Here is a 21773-nt window from a genome sequence, read left to right as displayed (position 1 = left end):
TCATCTGAGAGGATAGAAGGGAGAGTTAAGCACAAATAATGTAAAATGGAGAATGATTTGCCTGAAGCTTTGGAACAAAAAGGGAGCAAGAAGTAAGCTGTGGACAGGAGGTGAGAGGAGGGAAGGAGGCCATGGGGTTGAGTCCCAGCACTTTCTCCTGCCATCTTGAGGCCTGTGCGCTGGCAGCTGGAAGCACACTGCTTGGTGCCAGGGAACATGTTTACTGCAACAGAAGCACGTATGTAGAAAGGAAAGGCTCAGAGACTTACAGTAGCAGACTGGGGACAGGCCAGGCTAGCCCAGTGAAAGGGCTGGGAGGAAGTGCGGGGGCGGCTGGGAGAGTGAGAGGAAGCAGCACCTCCTCCTGGGGAAGGGGGCAAGGCCCTGAAGGAGCAACAGGGCATGACCAGCACCCGAGGGTCCTGCAGCCAGGGTGCTACCGGTCACTGGTCATTGGCAGAAAAGAACACGCAGCGGTGGCTTCTGTAACTCAGACGAAGGGAGTTGCTTTGCGGAAAGCAAGTGGCCTTGATCACAAGGCTGACAGCTCCCAGGCTACAACTTGAGGACAAGAAAGACTTTCCTAGTACTCAGGGGCAGCTTCAGACCACAGGGTGCAGGGCCTGGGGAGAGCCACGTCCAGCGTCCCCATTACCCTCTTCCTGAGGCTGACACCAGTGGCACGTGCAGGCCTCAGGCTGGCAGTCAGGGCAGGCACAGATAGAGCTGGTGGGAACCCCACCCATGCCGCAATTATGGGCTGGAGTGGCTGCTTCCCTGGGAGCCACAGGACTGGATTTCTCCCTACTGGAAACCCGCATGGAGCTAAACCCGCAGGGTTGGCCCACGTGGACGCCAGCCCACCCCTGCTAGCCTGGGAGACCCCGGGGGAAGGGAGCTCAGAGCAGAGCCAAGCCCAAGGATAAGTGGGAACAGCAGCTTCAGAGCCACACCTCGACACACGGAATCTAGGACCCAGAGCCTCTGCAGAACCCACCTGGCCAGACCTCACCAGGCCATGCTTGGGCCTGACCCTCCTTGGCTGGAGGTTCCAGTCACCCAGCTCTGCCACGGGAGCCTTTGGGAAACAGCTGCCCCCGCCTCGGCCGACGCTAAACCAAAGCTGACTTAACCTGTGCTTCCTTCTTAATCACCTTAGTGTGTTAAGCCCTCGCCCCCAACTCTGTCCTCCCCTCCCCCATAACACAAATCCAATTACGTTCTGAGTGCATGAATCATTTATTAAAGGGGGCCCCAGCCTGCCCACAAAAAGAGGTCTCTGTAATGGATGGTCAGTGCATTTTATTGAATCAGCACAGTACAAAAATAAATAAAAATAAGGGAAGGGGAATTAAATTACAGCCAAACTGAGCTTCATGACTTTGTCAGATTATAAACCACACATACTCACAAACACACTACACATACATACAAAATGAGACAAATATAAATTAATATTAACAATACCCACAGTTTGGTCAAAGAATAGCTACAGAAGAAATTGCACTAAAAAACCAACATACATCACACGTGTGTAATTAGCAGTTTCAAATATACAGCTATGAATAATTCCAAGTGAAAAAAAAATGGCACATTTTCTTTTCATTGCAAGTTTAACTGTTGGAACAAAACTAAGTTCTAATAACTGCATGGAAAGAATATATCAACCCTCCAGGTTTACAAGAAAAAGAGAAAAACCAAATCCTGAACTATTATTCCTGTGGCTTGTTCTGTGCATGGGTGTAATTTTCACAGCCATCTGTTCTAAGATTATTTTTCTTAAGACACAAAATGCTCCTGGTTTGCATGCACAATATCACTGTAAAAGCAACAATTAAAGAATAAAGGTTTTTTTGTAGGTTTTTTTTTATTGTTGTTCTAAAAGTAGTCTTCATAGCAGCATGGCAAATGGGTTCTTTGCTTGCACACTCAAGTATATCAGTTGTTCCTTTACACAATACTGATGACCAGTGCAAGGGGAGAGAGAGAACACGACAGGCTTCACACTGAGGGAACTACAGAGTTCTTCCCTTAGTCCCCACCACTTCCAAAATGTCCACCTCTTCCAAAGAATAAAAAAATAAATACGGAGAAAGAGAAGGAAACAGACACGCAACTGGAATCCTGTGGATGCAATGTAACCGCACAATTCCAGGCCAGGCTCCACCAGCTGAAGGTGATACACACATGCGCCCTCCTCCTGAGACTTGGCACTGACCCTCCCTCTTCCATGCCACCAGGGGCATCCCACCTCTGGTCGCACGCGGCAGCAGGATCTGAAGACAGGCTGTGTGGAAACCCAGCAGAGAGGAGGTGCTGTGTGAAGTCTGTGCCAGCAGCTGCAGGCTCCTTCCAATGCTGCACCGATTATCCGACAGTCCTAGGAACAGCTTCGCTGGGCCTCAGGTGCAGCCAGGCAGATGCTCTCCGGCAGGGCAGGCTCTCTTCCCCACCTCTGGGAATGCCTCCGGCCACCAGGTTCTGCTTCAGGACTCTTAACACTGGGACTTCAATTTCACAGCTTTCTTTTTGTGTAAATTTCAGTAGTGCTTGTGCTGAAATTGGTAACCACCTTGAACCTAATCCTATGTAAAGTGACCCTCTGCCTCCCCACCCCAGGTCCCCATTCCAGCACTCCTGGGGGGACTGGGCCTGGAAGACAGAATCCTCTGTAGCGTCTTCACATTGGTCTTTGTTCTCCACAGCAGAGTGACGGGCCATGGAGGAAGGCTTGCTCCCTCTCCCAAGTCCCAAGCCACCAATACGGGAGAATGAGAAAGAAAATCAATAAAGTACACATTTGTGTTTTTACAGCCAGTAGGGTAAGGTGGAAACCAAAACCAGCAGCGGCAAATGATCAGTTGTAGAAATCAGCAGGCTTCCAGAGCAATCAGGAGTCTTGTCTCACTCCCGTCTTGTAATTGTCTCCAAGATCCGGCTGTCTCACTGGTCCCTGTCGGGCAAGTCTTCCTCTTTAGAAGAAACTCAACTGTTTGGAAACAGCTTTAAATTAACAGGGGTGGGGTGGGGCCACCACATCGCCTTCCCCCCAGCTCTGCAGGACAAATGTCATGTGCACCAGCAAGAGGCCTTAGCCCTTAGGTGGGCACCAGCTTGGTCTCAAGGTATGGCATCCCTCACCTTGCCCAGAAGGCAGGCGTTGCTAATGGGCACCTGCAGCTGTCCTGGCATTTGCCACAGGGCAACTGCACTGCATTATTCAAAAGAAAAATTCACCCAGGAAAGTCATCTCCAGCTTCACCCCACCTCTTTAGCTGGGACCCAAAATGAGAAAAAGTAATGAGTCAAAGCAGCTCATCGGCCAATACCAGCAACGCGGCTGGGAGCAGCAGACAAGGGGGCAAGGGGCGAGTTCCATTTCTCCACTAAAGGAAAGCCCTTCTCCCTAAAAAAGAAAACAGCCAATCAGGGCGGTGTGTGGTCAAACGACCAGACACAGTCTTTCCACTAGACCTGCTCAGCTTCGCCTTGCCTAGATTGAAGATGTCCCAGGGCAGCGGGGATCTTGCCTCATGACCCCACTGGCAGCTCAGTTAGGGTGGATGGCTCCAGGAGCCTCTGGGAGAGTGAATAACTCCACACAGGAGCCAGAAAAGGGCCTCCAACCAGACACCCCAATTCCTCCCTGGGCCAGGCAGCCAGAGTCCCCTCTCTAGCGCCATACAGGGTGCAGCCGGCAGCCTCGCCTACCCTGGACCCAGCAAGGGCACAGGCGGCAGGGGCAGGTCAGTTTTTTGAGTTCCCCAAAGTGGGAGGTCAGTGGCCTGGGTGACTCTGAATACATCTTCTGGGTTTTGCGCAAGGCTCGTGAGTTCAAAAGTGCCCAGAGTTCTTGGCAGGGCTGAAAAAACCCCAGGGAGACACTGTGGGAAAGGTGAGGCCCTTGGTGGCTTTGCTAGACACATACTGTACACAAAACTGATTTAATAATAAATTTTTAAAAATGCATTGAATCCTTGAGCCATGACGCAGGCCACCGTGCTCACCGATCCAGGCCTAGGAGGAGCCGCTTCTTGTCCTCCTGGCCGCTCTCGTTCTTCAGGTCGGAGAAGACCTGTGTGAAGTAGTGTGGGTCGGCATTTATCTGCAGCATCTTTGAGCTCATGAGGTTGATGACAGAGAGGCAACGGTCCCAAAAGGCCTCCTTGCAGCTCTCCACCAGGAAGGGCTTGAGCGGGTAGGAGATCTCGTTGCCCATGTAGGAGTAGGAGAGGTACAGGCACGTCAGCAGGACGGCCTGGAGCTCGTGATCCGAGCCCACCTCGGAGGAGATAACATCCCTGCAGAGCATGTAGAGGAAGACCACGTTGGCCGGCGTGATGAAGCCCTGGTCCTGCCAGCCCTGCAGAAGCAGCGAGCGGTCCACGCTGCGTAGCCAGAGCACGGGGTCCGTGGGGGACAGGTGCTTCAGGCGGTAGCACCGGCGGCAGAGAAACTCACCCAGGCAGCGCAGCAGCTCGCTGGTGGACGCCTGGACGATGACCCGTTTGGGCGTCCCTGCGGAGGTGACGGCAGGGTGAGGGGCTTTCTTGACCGAGGAGGAGCCCCCGGTCTGGGAGCCCGAGAGCTGGCTGGCCGGGGGTGCGGGCGGCTGGGCCGGTGGGGGCTGGGCGAATGTGGACAGGTTGGCGCACGACAGCGACTTCTTCAGGTTCTCATTGTTGAGGTGCGTGATGTTGTTCTGGTAGCTGCTGTTGGGCTGCACCTTCTTGGAGTTCTTCTTCTTGGCCGACACGGCCACGATTCTCTTCCAAGGCAGCACGGAGATGATGGAGTGGCGCTTCAGGTTCTTGTCCTTGGCGTTCTTGCTGTTCTGTACGGCCGTATAGTGGCCCACGGTGGCCGCGCCATCCTCAAACAGCGTGGCCTTCCGGTAGCTGGGGGACAGGGACAGCACCGTGCCCATGGTGCCGCTGCGCGCCGGGCGGGGGCTCGCGCCCCTGCGCGCCCAGCCTGCCGGCCGGAGGGATAAAACCACTCACGGAGCCTGCGGCGGCCCCGGGGAGGAGGCGGGGGCGCTCCCGGGAAGCGTGCTGCCCCCTTGGATCTGCCTGGAAAACAAGATGGTTCTTAGCGCCAAGCTGGGCTCCGCGCCGCGCCCCTCCGCCCCGCGCCTCGGCTGACCCCGCGGCCCCAGTCCCGGGCCCTACCCGCGGCCCCGCGCCCCCGCGCCGCAGCCTCGCCGCCTCCACTGCAGCACCCCCGCCCGCCGCCACCGCTGCGGTCCCCAAGCGCAGCTGGGAGGGGCCCGGGCGTCGACGGAGGCGGACGAGGACCCCCGCCTGGACACCCCGCACGGGCGCGACCCGGGCCCGGCTCCTCTGGGCCAAGGACGGCCGCCCAGCGCAAGCTTACCCGGCAGGCGACAGCTCCTGCGCTCCGCGCCCTCCGCAATGCGCGCCGCGGCTCTGCCGCCGCGGTCCCGGCGCTCGGGAGCGCTCGGCGGGGATCGGCTGTGCCCGCGCTCGGCGGCGGCGACGGCGGCGGCGGCGGCGGCGGCTGCGGCTCGGCAGCTTCTGTCCAAGGTTCTGCAGGCGCCGCGGCCCCGCCCCCCGGCTCGGCCGCCCGCACCTTCGCCGCCGCGGCCGCCGCCGCGCTCCCGCTCCCGCTCCCGGCGCGCGCCTCAGCGCCCTCCCTCGCGGGGCGCGCGCGCCGTCCACGCGCCGGCCTGGTCTCGCCCGGGAGTTGCGGCCGTTGATGTCCTCAGCTCGAGCCGCGCACGGTGCAGGTAGGACGCGGCGACGAGCGGGAGGCACCTCTACGCACCGGGCCCCATCTAGGAGCCGGACTCGGCGGCGGCGGCGGCGGGACACGCGGCGCCGGCCCGCCCCGCCCCTCGGGACCGCCCCTCCCGCACAGCTCGCCGCCGGCTCCGCGCCGCCGCCCAACAGCAGCCCGGCCGCCTGAGTCCCGGGAGCCCGCGCAGCCCAACTCTGCTGACGCTGGGCGGGCGCGGAGCAGGGCGGGGCTGAGGGCCGACCCCGCCCGCGCCCCGCCCAGACACGTGCTGTCTTTGTTCCCGCCGCGGCGCCCGCAGCTGCCGGCCGCGGGGGCGCTCTCGGCCGAGTCCTGCCCTGGCAGCGCACGGCCCGCCCTCTCGGAGGCTGCCGCCCGGGCCCTGGTGAGGAGCCCTCCGCCGAGGCCAGGGCCGGGAGCTCCCTACTTTCACCTGACATCCCTGTCCCTGTGGAAAGCAGCCAGGGAGCGCGGGAAAGAAGGCCCTGGGCGGGGAGAGGCGACGCCTTTACTGAGACCTCCCAAGTGCCAGGCGCACCTCGAGTGGACAGTCCCATCGTTTCTGGCCACCCTTTTGGGGCCTCCGTTCCGTCATCCCGGGTAGATGCCCGTGGCCCGAGTGGGCCTCAGAAATCCAAGCCAGAGAAGCGTGGCCCGTAGCAGTTCCGGGCCACCAAGAGCCAAGCCTGAGCCCGTCACAAATATGACCTCGAAGTTCCCACTCGCCCTCTTTGTTGTATTAAAGCTGAAGCAACTGCCCCTTTGGCCAGCTTTCTGACCCTCTTAAACGTTTTCAGTTCTAAGTATGTATAATTTAAGAACTTGATGCTAACGAAATTGAGTAAAATTCTGGTTCTCAAAGAGCTGTTCCTGTCAGATGTGAATCCAGATCCTTCACAAAGGCCGTTGTTCATTTACTATTTTACCTTGTTTCTGGAGATTGAGTCAAAACTGACCACAAACCTGGAAAACAGGAGACTTAAGCCCTGTCTTAATCCAGATCATCTCTGGACCTAGAGATGACGTAGTGGCACTCCAGAGGAGAGGATGACACCCAATTACCTGACCACTCTGGCCCACTAGGCTTTCACCCTGCGCCAGCCCTGTCAACTGCCCTAGGGGGAACAGAATGGGAATCTGACATCATTCAAAATGCTGCAATCACGGCAGAAAGTGCTGGATTTTGTTTATGTGCCACTCAGAAATTTCTGTCAATGGGAATTCCAGGCTTTAGGAACCTTAGGGGGCAGGCATACAGTGGAAAGTCCATTGCTCTGTACCCAGAGGACAACTTTGTCCACAGCCCTTCAGAACATCCACAGCAGCTGTTATGGGAACTCAGAAGAGGAAGGCAGGCTCCCAGCTCAGTGTGCCCCTCCCTGCCTACCTGCTCTTCAAATGGAGCTGTCCTCAACCCTCCTGCATCTAACAGTAAGAAGCCAGAAGAGGCCGGACATGGTGGCTCATGCCTGTCATTCCCAGCACTTTGGGAGGCCGAGGTGGGCGGATCACCTGAGGTCAAGAGTTCAAGACCAGCCTGGCCAACATGGTGAAACCCTATCTGTACTAAAAATACAAAAAAAAATTAGCCGGGCGTGGTGACACATGCTGGTAATCCCAGCTACTCAGGAGGCTGAGGCAGGAGAATCGCTTGAACCTGGGAGACAGAGGTTGCAGTGAGCCGAGATCGCACCATTGCACTCCAGCCTGGGCAACAAGAGCAAATCTCAAAAAAAAAAAAAAAAAGGAGCCAGAAGAAACAATCTCCCTCGAGACCCTGACCAAGTGTCCCTCTTCCTTCTCAAAGGAAAGCCGAAACTCAGCCTCTTTTCCTCAGCCCCTACTTGGAGCCTCTAGCTTCTGAGTTGGCTCTGTGCCCCCCTTCAGATTCTAGTGTTGAGCCAAGGTTAAATGTTTTCCACTTCCCAAAACATGTCCAAATTTTGAAGCCTATAATCCACCCTGGCGGGGCGTGGTGCCACACCGTGTCCAGCAGTTTCGGAGGCCAAGGCAGGCGGATCACCTGAGGTCAGGAGTTTGAGACCAGCCTGGCCAACATGGTGAACAACCCGTCTCTACTAAAAAAAAAAATTAGCTGGCCGTGGTGGCAGGCACCTGTGGTCCCAGCTACTCAGGAGGCTGAGGCAGGAGAATCGCTTGAACCTGGGAGGCTGTGGTTGCAGTGAGCCGGTATCACGCCACTACCTTCCAGCCTGGGTGACAGAGTGAGGCTTCACCTAAAAAAAAAGAAAAATCCACCCCCTAGAAAAACCTGGGCCCACTCTGCTGTTACCTTTAACTCTCAATGCTAGCTATTCCAATTAATTCACAGGGAAGCAGACCAAGCTCACCCCACTACCCTGCTTCCCACACCAGAGCGGCATGCCTCTGCATGGCCCTTTTCAAGCCAGGCCACACCCTGTGTCCTCTCACCCTTGTCCAGCCAGCCTTTCCCTAGCACCTTCAAAGAGAGCTCTCGGCAGAACACCAGCCTCCTCACACTTGTCCAAGCAAAGTCACAGTTGCAGCACAGCAGGAATGGAATGGCACTGACAGCCCACTTACTGCTGCGACTGAGGGAAGGGGTCTCCAGGAGCTCCTACCTACCTAGGCCATGCCTGTTATGCTCGTTTTCAGACACCACACAGCTCCTCTTTTCACTCAACCCACCACCACCTCCCCACCCCCAATTCCTATCACTGCTCCAACTGGAAGCAAGGAAGAAAGGGCAGTCAGCTGCCAGAAACGGCAGAATCAAGGACCCAGAAGGCAAACCCAGTTGAATGAGGCAGGGCTGTTTTCTTCCTAGCTGCCTTCATCATAGAACTGCAGGGAAGATTTCCAAATCCCACCCCCATCAATCAGCCTACTTAGCCTATAGCCTATCTCTAGCTGCCTGAAGGGCCAGCCTGCTTGTTAGCTTCCCTGCTGGGCTGGGCTGCCCATGCACTGCTGGAGAGTCCACTTTTCCTGCATGCCCCACTTCCCATAGCATCCTGAGGAAGGGAGGCCAAGGCGGGGGCCAGCTACAGCTTGCAGGAAGGGTTCCAAATAGAGCAGGCCTGAGCCCTTACTCCTGAGGAAGTCAGCTTTGTTCTTTCAGGGATCACAGAGCAGCATCTAGTGGCCCTTCTGGGCAGCACAGATTACATAACTAGCACACAGCAGGGGACCAGAGCCTCTGCTCCCAACTCCAGTAGAGCCTTATTAACACACAAAGTCCTGGCACCATGAAGGCTGGAGCCTAGAAGGGAGGTGAGGGAACCGGGCCCAGGCCAACCCACTAGCCAGCTGACCTTCCCAGCTGTGCCTGGACTCAGGTCATGAGAGGCCTGGGAGAGGAGGCAGTGGCACAACTGCTGGTCCTGGAGGTCTAGAGCTGCGCTGTCCAAGAAAAGAATAATGTGAGCCACAGATAGAAGAAGCCACATAGGTAACTTTATATTTTTTAGCAGCCAGATTACACAAGTAAAAGGGAAACAGGTGAATTTTAATAATATATTTTATTTAACCCAATACCCAAAATATTTCAACACATATATAAAAAAGTTATTGACATATTTTACACTCCTTTTCTTATCATACTAAGCCTTCGAAGTCTGGTTGGTGTTTACACTTGCAGTGTATCACAGCTCGAACCAGCCACATTGCAAGGGCCTCACAGCTGCACGTGGCTAGCGGCTATATATTGGACAGCACGGGTCTAGAGGGCATCATCTGACCAAGACCCGCAAAGGGAACCGAGAAAAGGGCCGCTGCCTGAGCTCCTCAGGACTGCCCTAAGTTTGAGAAACCGTCTCCCCTCTGCTGCAAAACTAGATCTCTTTGGAGTACTTTTTAAAGTCCTTTATAGAAGCAAAACTCTTTCTGCAAGTGAAATACAGAGACGATACTAAAACTGACAATGGCTGAACTGCTCAGACTGAAGAGGATTTAGCAGGTCCCCCGGTGGTCCCAGAGCCCCCCCAGGGTGTGAGGCAATATGAAAATCGCTGCCTTTGAAGATTCCAAAAGGAAACGAAACCACAACTGAAGGTCAGGACTCTCCAGACACCTGCACGTCTATGACTAAGCTTCACATCACAATCACCTGCCAAGGAAGCAGCATCCTCACTGAGTAGAAGAGGAAGTAGGCTCAGAGGATCTACCGCCCAAACCTACACGTGCTCACTGGACCATGCTGCCCTGGAAAAAGACACCTGAATTCATTTCCAACTTCAGAACTCACACACCAACTTTCTTGCCCCCAAAGCCCTTCAAATTTGGACCCCAAATTTAGCTTAAGGACTCCCATTACACAAATGAGATAACAGCTTTGGCCAGATGAGAGCTAGACTAGTGTGGGGCTACACAGAGCTGTCTGGGCTTGCTTGGAAGCCCTCCAGCACTCAAGAAAAGACACCTTTTGAAAAAAAAAATTATTTTTATTGGAACTCATCTGAACATCAGATATACCTGGTGTTGGTTAGCAAGAACCGTTTGTACATTTGATACTGATGGTGCCAAAACCAAAACAATGACTGGACATGATGGGGAGAAATGTTGAGAACAAAAACCTGATTTTGGAGAGGAAAATAAAAGCCAGTCAGATTCAGTGAGGATGCAAAACCTGGTACAACAAAATCCTTTTACAAAATATAAATGTATTATGAAAACCTGGAAGGATTAATCCAAGGAAGGTAAAGAGGAGAAAAGGAGGCCAGCAGGAAGAAGGCAGGGAGGAGAGGAAAAGAAAAAGACAAAGAAGAGATGAGAGAAGAAAATACAGTTCAGCACAACAAAGGTGCAGAAGCTCACCTACCCAAATGGCATTAAAGCCTCGCTGTGTAATCGTGTCAGAAAACAAAGCATGCTGACACACAGTGCTCTACTTCCCATCCACTCAAGTTCTAAGAGGTAAATTAAGAAGCTCCCTGGGAAGGGGACATGAGGTTGCTCAAAAATCCAACAAAGAAAATTAAAAAAAAAAAGAGAGAGAGAGAGAAAAACACACCCCATAGTGTCATTCCGATGTTCATTGTTTAAAAAAAGGAATAAATCCATCTGAAAGCAGGAGAGGAGGAGTGGGAGAGGGAGAGAAGCTCATGGATTTCAAAGACAGCCTGACTCCCCTGGAGGGAAGAGGAGGAAGGCAGAGAGACATGACGGTCTTCTGGTTGAGAGGGGAAAGAGAAGGGAGAGAGAGGAAAGAAGAGAGGAGAGGAACGCAGAGGAGAGGAGAAGAGGGGCAATTAAAACACTGACAACTAATCTAGTTTACTGTGTTAAAAAAAAAAAAAAAAGCCACATGCACAGCAGGCCCCTTGGGGGCTAAGGGCCCACACTACTCCCCGTGTGGCCATGGTAGACACTAGCTCCTGGCCTCATCCCCATTCCTTCACAGGTCAGAGCGGAGCTGTGCAGGCGCTGCTGCTGTTGTTGCTGCAGTGGTGGTGGTGGTGGTGGCGGCGGCGGCAGGACCTTCGGCTACTCTGCTGGAGCCAATGTGGGGAGAGAAGGGCGGACAGGCCGTATGGCAGGGGAAAGAACACCAAAATGCCTCATTTCAAATAAAAAAGAAAACAGCAGTCTATACACAGTTGTTTGTTTTGGTTCAGTACAAACAGAATAAAAAGTCGTTGCTTTTGATGGTCAGCAAACACCCAATTCTGAGGAGGAGGAGAGGTGATGCCCAGCAGGTGGATTAGGACCCCCCGTGGTTGGCGGGGTGCCTGGCTTTGCGGCCCTCTCCCAGGAGGCAGAGAGGACAGCTTTAGGTAGTGTAAGCCTTTTTCCTTTTATTTGGAATAATCTTTTTTTTTTTTCTTTTTCTTTTTTTTTTAAGCAATTTCCCCACTCCCAAGTTGGGCCAGTAAAGATTACATGAAAACTGGCACACCTATTGGCTGGAATACAGATGCACCAAATGAAGATTTAAAAACTTTCCGAGCGAAAAGTAGAACAAAAAGAAAAAAGAATCTCCTAGCATTTTCCCCCAAGGTTTCACTCTCCCGCCACACACACTCTCCAAAGGACCGCTACAGATCCAACTCTGCAAGAGAAGACAGAGCAGTGTCAATCAGGAAGCCATGAGGACACCAGGAGGAGGTTTTCAGTCTCGATACGCAGAAGACAGAGCTGCCCAGCCCTGGGGTCCTGAAGCCAGCACTCACCTATGTCAGTTTCTTGGCTTTGTTGTAGAGGGAATCCACTACTTTACTCATGTTCTGAATTGTTTCCAGAGCAGCTTCATAAGTTTTATCTACTGGGGGTTCATCAAAAATAATCAGGACACCCTCCCCCTGGTCCAAAATCCCTGCAAGAAACACAAGGGCAACCCAGGTAAAAAGTGACATTAGACACAAAGCGTTTGTGAAGCAGCCCACTCCCTAGTTGACTCACTGTCTCCAGAAAAGAAGGGAAATAGAATTCATCTCCCTATTCCACGTACACATGCTTATTACACATTCTCACCACAGGGGAAGAGGGGCCAGGACCCCAGGGTAAACCATCAGGGGAAAACAAATAGAACATCTTCTTTGAAAATAAACTTCTTCAACCATCTCATCACCACCACCAGCCCCCTTGCCTGTGTGACTGCTACTCACCATGAAATTTCTTGTCAAGAATCATCTGTGATAATTTCCTTTCCACGTCGGCCTAAAATCAAAGCACATGATTAAAGGGACCCGTATCCACTAGTCAGAGATCACCCTGACACAAAAGCTTTGTTGGAGGGGTCTTACACCAAATGGACTGAAAACAAAATAGCAACAATGCAACTCCTACTCTAGCCCACACTGCCCATTCCCCACTGAGAAGCTGAGGAGCTTTCCAATGAGGCCAATCAGGTGCATGTGCCATCCCTCCTCACCACCCGTTCCCATTCCTCCCTGCAGATGGCCTTAAGACTCCTTACCTTGGAGAGTTTGATGAGACTAGATATGTGTTCAATCTAAAAGGAAAGGCAGAGAGACACCAACACTGAAAGTTTTACTTTTGCCTCCAATAAGAGAAGGGAGGGAACAGGGGGAACTGCTGTATTTCTCAAAATTCTAATGTATGTCTCTATACAAGACAAGACCCTCCTTGGCCGGGCTTAAATCTCTTGTGTTCTTCCCATCTGCCCACCCTTCATTGCTACACACAATAAACAGACTCTTGTCCCACACACCCAATACAGAAAACAGGTACAACACATGCAGTGACTCAAAGCGAGGAGGAATGTGCTCGGAACACATGCAGGGGCAACCCACATGCCTCTACCCACAGCATCTCCTCCTCGATTTTTGTTCATTTTATCAACAGAGGCCCAAGCTCTTGGTGGCCTCTTGCCCACCAGGCACACCCCTACAAGTGAGTTCCCATTCTGGACAGGTGTGGAAGGGAGGTGGCTACGGTGAGAATGCCCGGTCAGAAATGGAGTCCCCAGAGGGTTCTCACCTGTACTCTGGAAAAAGGCTCAATGACTCGGATCAGATTCTGCTCCAGTAAGTTATCATACAACTTGGCCAAGTGTGTGCTGATGATTGGGTCATCCCGGAGCTCTGCCCGGTAATCTGTCAGAGCCTGCCAAAAGAACCAGTCGCAGAGATTGGCACAGAGAATCACTTGAAAGTCATGCTACTCCTGCTTCCTAGGTAGTTTGCTGGCCCTTATAAAACTACATGGTTGAATGAAGTTAGGGGAGATTTGGGCAGATGCATGATACAAAGCAGAAAAGGAATGTCAAGAACTAAAAGGGAAGTTTGGCTTGGTGGCATATGCGCCTGAAGTCACAGTTACTCAGGAGACTGATGTGGGAGGACTGCTGGAGCCCAAGAGTTCAAGTCCAGCCTGGGCAACACAAAGAGCCTTCATCTCTTAAAAATAAATTTTTAAAACTGCTATTCTGGCCAGGCGCGGTGGCTCACGCCTGCAATCCCAGCACTTTGGGAGGCCAAGGCGGGTGGATCACAAGGTCAGGAGATCGAGACCATCCTGGCTAACACAGTGAAACCCTATCTCTACTAAATATACAAAAAATTAGCCGGGCGTGGTGGTGGGCACCTGTATTCCCAGCTACTCAGGAGGCTGAGGCAGGAGAATGGCGTGAACCCGGGAGGCGGAGCTTGCAGTGAGCCAAGATGGTGCCACTGCACTCCAGCCTGGGCGACACAGCAAGACTCCGTCTCAAAAAAAAGACAAAAAGAATGCTATTTTATGATAGTCTTTAAGAGAAAAAAAATTATAAAATAGAACAAAAAGATGGAATCACCCTAGGGACCATCTTTCTGTCTGCAGGCTTCAGGTCAACAGCTCAATCCATGGAAGCCCCAAGAGCAACTTGGCTCGTGAACCAAATTAGCTACACCAGCATTTCTCAGCATGTATTCTAAAGAATAAATAGGGCCGGGCACGGTGGCTCAAGCCTGTAATCCCAGCACTTTGGGAGGCCGAGATGGGCAGATCACGAGGTCAGGAGATCGAGACCATCCTGGCTAACACGGTGAAACCCCGTCTCTACTAAAAATACAAAAAACTAGCCGGGCGAGGTGGTGGGCGTCTGTAGTCCCAGCTACTTGGGAGGCTGAGGCAGGAGAATGGTGTGAACTTGGGAGGCGGAGCTTGCAGTGAGCTGAGATCTGGCCACTGCACTCCAGCCTGGGCGACAGAGCGAGACTCCGTCTCCAAAAAAAAAAAAAAGAATAAATAGGGTCTCCATGGGGGGAAAAAAAGAATATTGAGGTTAAAGAATAAGAAATGCTGAATTCCACAACTAGCTCTTGGGATTTTTATGAGGGCCATCAGCATAATATGGCTCTGCAATTATTAAGCAAAATCAGGTGTTTTAATTATTATTGGCCCTAGTATTTTGTTTAGCCCTAGTATTTCCCAAATATCTAATCACAGAATCCTTCTTCCAAGGAACTATTTGGAATAAAAATGTCCCATCAAATATCCCAGACATTGGAATAAAATGATCTGGACCGTGTATTTGTGTGATTTACTGACCATCAATAATGGTCTCAACATCCCAGCCTCATGTCAGCTGTGCTACAAGGTGTTAAGGGAAGCAGGCAAATCATGCCAAGTAAGAGGCAACAGGAATTGGCAAGAGCCCTCCAGGAAGATGGTGAATCTTAGGGACAGTCAAAGCCACATGGTCTAGTCTCCATGCACACTGTTTTTCTTTCTGGATCTAGGTTTTGTTTTTATTAAGCTAGTCATTATACTCAGACTAAGAGGAGAAAAGTTCAGAAAAGAATATACAATTCTCACCCTAATGCCCAGACAGGCTTTTTTCCCTTTTCAAAACTCGCAAACAATAAGCAAAAGGCACCGGAGTTAAAGAAAGCCTGGAACATCATCCTGAGAATGTTTCTTTGGGTCCAAGTACGCACATCAAGACTTCCCTTCTGTCCACAGAGGAGAAGCAGACCTGGCATTTCCGGAGCTGAAGGAATGCCTACAACTGTGTCATGTGGAACAAGCACCAGGCCTAGAGTCAAACTCTGACACTATGCTGTGTGACTTTGAGTGTCCTCCTGAATCCCAGTTCCCTTAACCATAAAACACAGATAATAGATAGGTGTGTTGTGAAAAATCAAAGTGAAGAAAGGATAGAACTTTTGAAATAGAAAGTTATTATGTATAAATAATATATATTTTATATCAACTCAGTAAGTTTCACTGTACGAAAGTGCTTAACTATTTCCTGGTTTTAACACTGTCCTAGGTGAAGGATACATGGAATCATCTGCAACTTCTTGTGAAACTATAATTATTTTTAAAAGTGTGTTTTGAAGTACTTAAACGTCCCTCTCTTCCACCCACATTCCATACCAACCCAATGTCATGCTCACCTTTTCAAAATCTGCCAGTGATCTGTTCTTGCTAGCCTGAGCCACGCATTTTAATGCTTCTGTCTGAGAATAAAGAGACAAATCATGAAAGTGATCTATTCTGCACACTAACATTTACCCAAGTCTCATAAGCAGTATGCTGTGTCCACACAACTTCTGCTCTAAGGAAGAACCCGCCCCACCATCATTCTTCTTCAGATGCCTGGAAAGAAGAGCTCCAAGTACTAAATACCACTATATGCCAACCTGTTTCCCTTTGAAACCGGAAATGACTTAAGAATACTAGGAAACAGAAATTTTCCAAACAGACCGACCCTAATACAGCATTCTCTAGAGATGACAAGCTAAAAGGAAAAATGACAAGAGAACTGTGATTTCCTCCCCCTTCCTCCAAGGCTTGTTATTGCCACACCCACCAAAACTCCTTCCTGCCCTTAAACCCTATTATATCTGTGTTTTATCAAGATTCATTCTGCTACATTTGAAACAAGGCACTGAACAAGGTCTACCTCATTAAGGCTGAGGCATCAAGGCTGGGCATGGTGGCTCACGCCTATAATCCCACCAGTTTGGGAGGCCGAGGTGGGTGGATCACTTGAGGTCAGAAGTTCGAGACCAGCCTGGCCAACGTGGTGAAACCCCCCTCTCTACTTAGCCGGGCGTAGTGGTGGGCGCCTGTAATCCCAGCTACTTGGGAGGCTGAGGCAGGAGAATTGCTAGAACCCAGGAGGCAGAGGTTGCAGTAAGCCAAGATCACGCCACTGCACTGCAGCTGGGTGATAGAACAAGAATCCGTCTAAAAAAAAAAAAGGTTGCGGCATCAAAGTTGAGGTATTAACATATTACACCAAATGTGAAGACCCCACAGAGTGATGAAGGTATAATCAATAGTTGAGAACAACTTCTAACCTCGTTAAAAAAGGCACTTGACCAAGCTATCAAGTCTCCCCTCAGCAAAAAATCTACAACACTCATCTTTCTGGGAGATCAGCCTATCTTCTGCTTAAAAGCTAACATCAAGGTACAAAAGACTAAGAGAAGTTGCTCTTTTATCAGCCTACATACTTAAATAAGAACAGTGTGTCTTATACAGTAGACTAAATGGTACAAGGCTAATCATTAGTGTGTTTGTCTCCAGCATTTGTCCTACAGACAGAAAAAAGTGTCAAAATGAGAAAAGCCTGGAACTTAGAGCCAATGACCCTAGTTCAAAGTCTAGCTCCACCACTGATTAGCTATCTGACCATGTCCTGAACACCTGATGTCCCTGAGCCTGTCTCCTCAACTCTAGTTATAGTGAGAGTCATGCATCTTTCTTCTTATTATTATTTTAAGACAGAGTCGCCCAGGTTAGAGTACAGTGGTGCTATTTTGGCTCACTGCAACCTCCACCTCCCAGTTTGAAGTGATTCTCCTGCCTCAGCCTCCCGAGTAGCTGTGATTACAGTCGCCCACTACCACGCCCGGCTAATTTTTTATTTTTAGTAGAGACAGGTTTTTACCATGTTGGCCAGGCTGGTCTTGAAATTCTGACCTCAGATGATCCTCCTGCTTCTGCCTCCCAAAGGGCTGGGATTACAGGCATGAGCCACCACATCCAGCCCCTAATTGGCTTTTTATCAGCAAAAGTTTCAGGTCAGCTCCTGGTTTTGACCTCAAGAGTACTGGTTATTACTATATTGTAAGATGCATGGCTGGATGCAGTGGCTCACGCCTACAATCCCAGCACTTTTGGAGGTTGAGGTGGGCGGATCACTTGAGGTCAAGAGTTTGGGACAGCCTGACCAAGATGGCAAAACTCCATCTCTACTACAAAAAGTTAGCTGGGCATAGTGGCAGATGCCTGTAATCCCAGCTACTCGGGAGGCTGAGGCAGGAGAATCACTTCAAACTGGGAGGAGGAGGTTGCAGTGAGCTGAGATATGCCACTGCACTCCAGCCTGGATGAAAGAATGAGACTCCAACTCAAAAAAAAAAAAAAGCCAATTAGGGCCACTTGTAGAGAGGGAAGAAACCATCTATGTGGCCACTCCTCCAGTGACATAGTGAGATTATACAGACAGCCAATCAGTCTGTGTTTAGAGACAACTGCAGTTGAAATCCAGAAAGATTACTTTTACTTTACTAGTGATAATCAAGCAAAATACAAAGAGGAGACAGTCTAAACATCATCTTTGCATAGGTCCTAACTGTCTGCTCTCAGAAGTCACACTCATACCTACTTGGGCATTAACGTAACACAAAAAAGGGGCCTCTTTTTACACCACACCCAAAATTCAAAGCATGAGTAGAAAGGTACTGATCTGAGAAGCACAAAAGTAAATCTCAAAACGTAGTTTCTGCACCAAGCAATCAGACCTCTCTAAAGCACATATGCACCAGATGTTAGCAGGCTCCTGACATGGAGAATCAAAGATTTCATACTCTGCGTATGTTAAATTACAAGTCAGACTCATGGTAGATAAATCTGGTCAAAGCCAAATGCAAACTAAGTCAATGCAAATGCTACAGTTCAGTTCCCTAAGTCCCTCAAACCACCTGATGTCCATAAGAGCTCCAAACGCAGACTTTCCAGGCCAAGAATTTAACAGTCTAGGAAACACATTGAATGGGCTTAAGGGAAAGAAGTGAGTGGGGGAGAAGGAAGAGAGTAGTATGAAGACCTGAAGAGTGCTGGTCTCATCAAACATCGTGACTCTGAAAACATGCTGGCCTCAGAGTGAGCAGAACTGCAGTCAAGGGAGTCCCTACCTGCCTCCCTGCATACCGAAGTGCAAGCTTCCCGCTCACCAAAGCCTGGACATCTTCTGGGCTAGAAAAAAAGACATACTTGGTCAATTGCTACAGATGTTATGCTTCTAAAGGTAGGTTTGGGCAAATTTCTTTTTAACCGAATTCCACTGAAGACTCTGCCCGCACAGATAATCAGCCCAACCCCTAAACCCATATGCCCATCACATTGCAAAAGCTAGGTTTTCTCCACTCTGGGCCACAGTTCAGCCTGAAGAGTAGAAAAACTCCAATATTAGAAAGCTGAACTGAACCTACCAAAAGCAATAGACCCAACAAGCAGAACTGTAAGTTTAAGTCAAATCCCAGTGTAACAGGTTTTATTAAAACATAGCCCTTATGTAATCCAAAGATCCAAAGAGAGTTCTTAGTCAATACTTCATTTATTCCCAAAAGAATTGAATAATTCTGCAGACTTCTTTGTAAGTAGGTCTGTCATATTTTTGTTGTTCACTTTTCCAAACCTCTCCTTAACCCTTCCTTCCTCATTCTGGGTGGCTCAGCTGGCTGGTACTGGCTGATCTGTAAGCTATTTCCTGACCCTCTGTCCTGTGCTCTGCACCTATGAGGACAGAGTATTTAAAGGATGAGGAGAATTCTCCAAGAGGAGCTGGGAAGGGGATTTCTAAAATGTCTCCCTGATTCTGAAAGACTAGCAAGCCAAAGTTTTCTGGACCACCTTTGATCCTCCTGCTCTACCTCAGCCAGTCCTAGAGGCTGCAGCTACTGCTGTTTCTGTAACTGGCCAAACTCCCTGCTCAGGCCATCTCTGCCATGGCAAACAGACTTGCTGAAGGATCTGAGTTCTTGTAGTCCCGAGTTAAGGTGCACCTACGTGTTGAGCATGATTTTGCACAGCAACATGTACTTCAGAGATGTGATGGCCTTGGGGCTGTCGATGGAGTCATAACCCTCAAATGCCTCATAGAAGTATGAGTACGCAGTTTTCCAGTCCTTCTCTTCTGCTGCATGGATAATACCTGGGCATTGAAAAGAAAGGAATAAGAACATATAAAATAACAGAGCCATAAAAGATCAGAGCTGGGAGGCACTTAGAAATCTACCTAACCGGGCACGGTGGCTCACACCTGAAATCCCACACTCTGGGAGGCTGAGACAGGAGGATCACGTGAGCCCAGGAGTTCGAGACGAGCCTGAGTAACACAGTAAGACCCCATCTCTTAAAAAAAAAAAAAAGGGCCGGGTGTAGTTTCAGCTCACGCCTATAATCCCAGCACTTTGGGAGGCTGAGATGGGCAGATCACCTGAGGTCAGGAGTTCAAGACCAGACTGACCAACGTGGAGAAATCCCATCTCTACTAAAAATACAAAACAGAAGACCAGGAAGTTGATCAATCCCGAGGCTGCTGAGAGACAGTGGCGCAAGTGGGACAGTCGCCAGGGATGGCTGAGCGTGAGGATGCAGCCAGCGTCCAGGCTGCTCTCCTGGACGCTGAGCAGAGTCCTGTGGCTCTCGGGCCTCTCTGAGCCAGGAGCTGCCCGGCAGCCACGGATCATGGAAGAGAAAGCGCTAGAGGTTTATGATTTGATTAGAACTATCCGGGACCCAGAAAAGCCCAGTACTTTAGAAGAACTGGAAGTGGTCTCAGAAAGTTGTGTGGAAGTTCAGGAGATAAATGAAGAATATCTGGTTATTATCAGGTTCACGCCAACAGTACCTCATTGCTCTTTGGCGACTCTTATTGGGCTGTGCTTAAGAGTAAAACTTCAGCGATGTTTACCATTTAAACATAAGTTGGCAATCTACATTTCTGAAGGAACCCACTCAACAGAAGACATCAATAAGCAGATAAATGACAAACAGCGAGTGGCAGCTGCAATGGAAAACCCCAACTTACAGGAAATTGTGGAACAGTGTGTCCTTGAACCTGACTGATAGCTGTTTTAAGAGCCAATGGCCTATAATTGTTTGATATATTTGTTTAAACTCTTTGTATAATGTCAAAGACTCATGTTTAATACATAGGTGATTTGTACCTCAGAGCATTTTTTTAAAAGATTCTTTCCAAGCAAGATTTAATTATAAGGTAGTACCTAATTTGTTCAATGTATAACATTCTCAGGATTTGTAACACTTAAATGATCAGACAGAATAATATTTTCTAGTTATGTGTAAGATGAGTTGCTATTCTTCTGATGCTCATTCTGATACAACTACTTTTCGTGTCAAATATCTACTGTGCCCAAATGTACTCAATTCAAATCATTACTCTGTAAAATAAATAAGCAGATGATTCTTGTAATGAAAAAAAAAAATACAAAACAAATTAGCCGGGTGTGGTAGCGCGTGCCTGTAATCCCAGCTACTCGGGAGGCTGAGGAAGGAGAATCACTTGAACCCAGGAGGCAGAGGCTGTGGTGAGCCAAGATTGCGCCACTGCACTCCAGCCTGGGCAGCAAGAGTGAAATTCCGTCTCAAAAAAAAAAAAAAAAAAAAAAAAAAGCCAGGTGCGGGAGTTCACTCCTGTAATCTCAGCACTTTTGAGGGGCTAAGGCAGGAGGATAGCTTGAGCCCAGGAGTTTGAGCCTAAGTAACAGAGTTAGACCTTGTCTTTTTTTTTTTTTTTTTTTTTTTTTGCACAGAGTCTCGCTCTGTCACTGAGGCTGGAGTGCAGTCACGCAATCTTGGCTCACTGTAACCTCCGCCTCCTGGGTTCAAGCAATTCTCCTGCCTCAGTCTTCCAAGTAGCTGGGATTACAGGCACCTGCCACCACACCCAGCTAATTTTTTGTATTTTTAGTACAGACAGGTTTCACCATATGTTTGCCAAGCTAGTCTTGAGCTCCTGACCTCAAGTGATCTACCTGCCTTGGCCTCCCAAAGTGCTGGGATTACAGGTGTAAGCCACCACACTCAGCAAACCTTGTCTCTTTAAGAAAGAAAAAAAAAAAAAAAGGCCGGGCGTGGTGGCTCATGCCTGTAATCCCAGCACTTTGGGAGGCAGAAGCAGGAGGATCATCTGAGGTCAGGATTTCGAGACCAGCCTGGCCAACATGGTAAAAACCTGTCTCTACTAAAAATACACCACCAGCCAGGCATGGTGGTGGGTGCCTATAATCCCATCTACTCGGGAGGCTGAGGCAGGAAGATCTCTTGAACCCAGGAAGCAGAGGTTGCAGTGAGCCGAGATCATGCCATAGCACTCCAACCTGGGCGACAGAGTAAGACTCTGTCTTTAAAAAAAAAAAAAAACCGGCCAGGCACAGTGGCTCACATCTGTAATCCCTCACGTCTATTAATCCCAGCACTTTGGGAGGCCAAGGCAGCCAGATCACTTGAGGGTCAGGAGTTCAAGATCAGCTTAGTCAACAAGGCAAAACCCCATCTCTACTAAAAATACAAAAATTAGCCAGGCTTCGTGGTGCACACCTGTAATCCCA

The 21773-nt window shown here is 50.1% G+C and overlaps 3 protein-coding genes and 1 pseudogene across 4 annotated transcripts in view; 1 reads left to right on the top strand and 3 right to left on the bottom strand.

Moving 5' to 3' along the window:
* Positions 1–1285: 1285 nt before the first annotated feature.
* Positions 1286–5030, bottom strand: CDK5R1 (cyclin dependent kinase 5 regulatory subunit 1). 2 transcript variants are annotated; one of them, XM_008010995.3, is made up of 2 exons: positions 4008–5030; positions 1286–2989 (listed from the first exon to the last, which is right to left on the bottom strand). In XM_008010995.3, exons 1-2 carry the CDS (start codon positions 4925–4927, stop codon positions 2986–2988), a joined length of 924 nt encoding a protein of 307 aa, XP_008009186.1. In that variant the 5' UTR covers positions 4928–5030; the 3' UTR covers positions 1286–2985. The 2 variants fall into 2 exon arrangements, with proteins under 2 accessions (XP_008009186.1, XP_037848586.1); XM_037992658.2 differs by having other exon boundaries at positions 1286–5030.
* LOC140708509 (uncharacterized) lies at positions 4963–9149 on the bottom strand. The gene is made up of 2 exons (XM_008010996.3): positions 5377–9149; positions 4963–5072 (listed from the first exon to the last, which is right to left on the bottom strand). Exons 1-2 carry the CDS (start codon positions 6312–6314, stop codon positions 5000–5002), a joined length of 1011 nt encoding a protein of 336 aa, XP_008009187.2. The 5' UTR covers positions 6315–9149; the 3' UTR covers positions 4963–4999.
* A 92-nt stretch (positions 9150–9241) lies between these two features.
* Positions 9242–21773, bottom strand: part of PSMD11 (proteasome 26S subunit, non-ATPase 11) — a 42653-nt gene continuing 30121 nt past the window's right edge. The window contains exons 7-14 of the mRNA XM_008010993.3: positions 19207–19351; positions 18333–18393; positions 15582–15644; positions 13180–13305; positions 12656–12691; positions 12345–12396; positions 11910–12052; positions 9242–11788 (exon numbers count right to left, since the gene is read on the bottom strand). Coding sequence (XP_008009184.1) covers positions 11910–12052; positions 12345–12396; positions 12656–12691; positions 13180–13305; positions 15582–15644; positions 18333–18393; positions 19207–19351 — 626 coding nt within the window. The 3' untranslated portion in view covers positions 9242–11788. The remainder of the gene's footprint in view (positions 11789–11909; positions 12053–12344; positions 12397–12655; positions 12692–13179; positions 13306–15581; positions 15645–18332; positions 18394–19206; positions 19352–21773) is intronic.
* Positions 19713–20809, top strand: LOC103242696 (cytosolic iron-sulfur assembly component 2A pseudogene; annotated as a pseudogene).

This window comes from Chlorocebus sabaeus, chromosome 16, assembly GCF_047675955.1.
Source record: "Chlorocebus sabaeus isolate Y175 chromosome 16, mChlSab1.0.hap1, whole genome shotgun sequence".
Taxonomy (NCBI): Eukaryota; Metazoa; Chordata; class Mammalia; order Primates; family Cercopithecidae; genus Chlorocebus; species Chlorocebus sabaeus.
The sequence above is the reverse complement of the archived record's forward strand: the minus strand, read 5'-3'. Positions and strand labels throughout refer to the sequence as shown.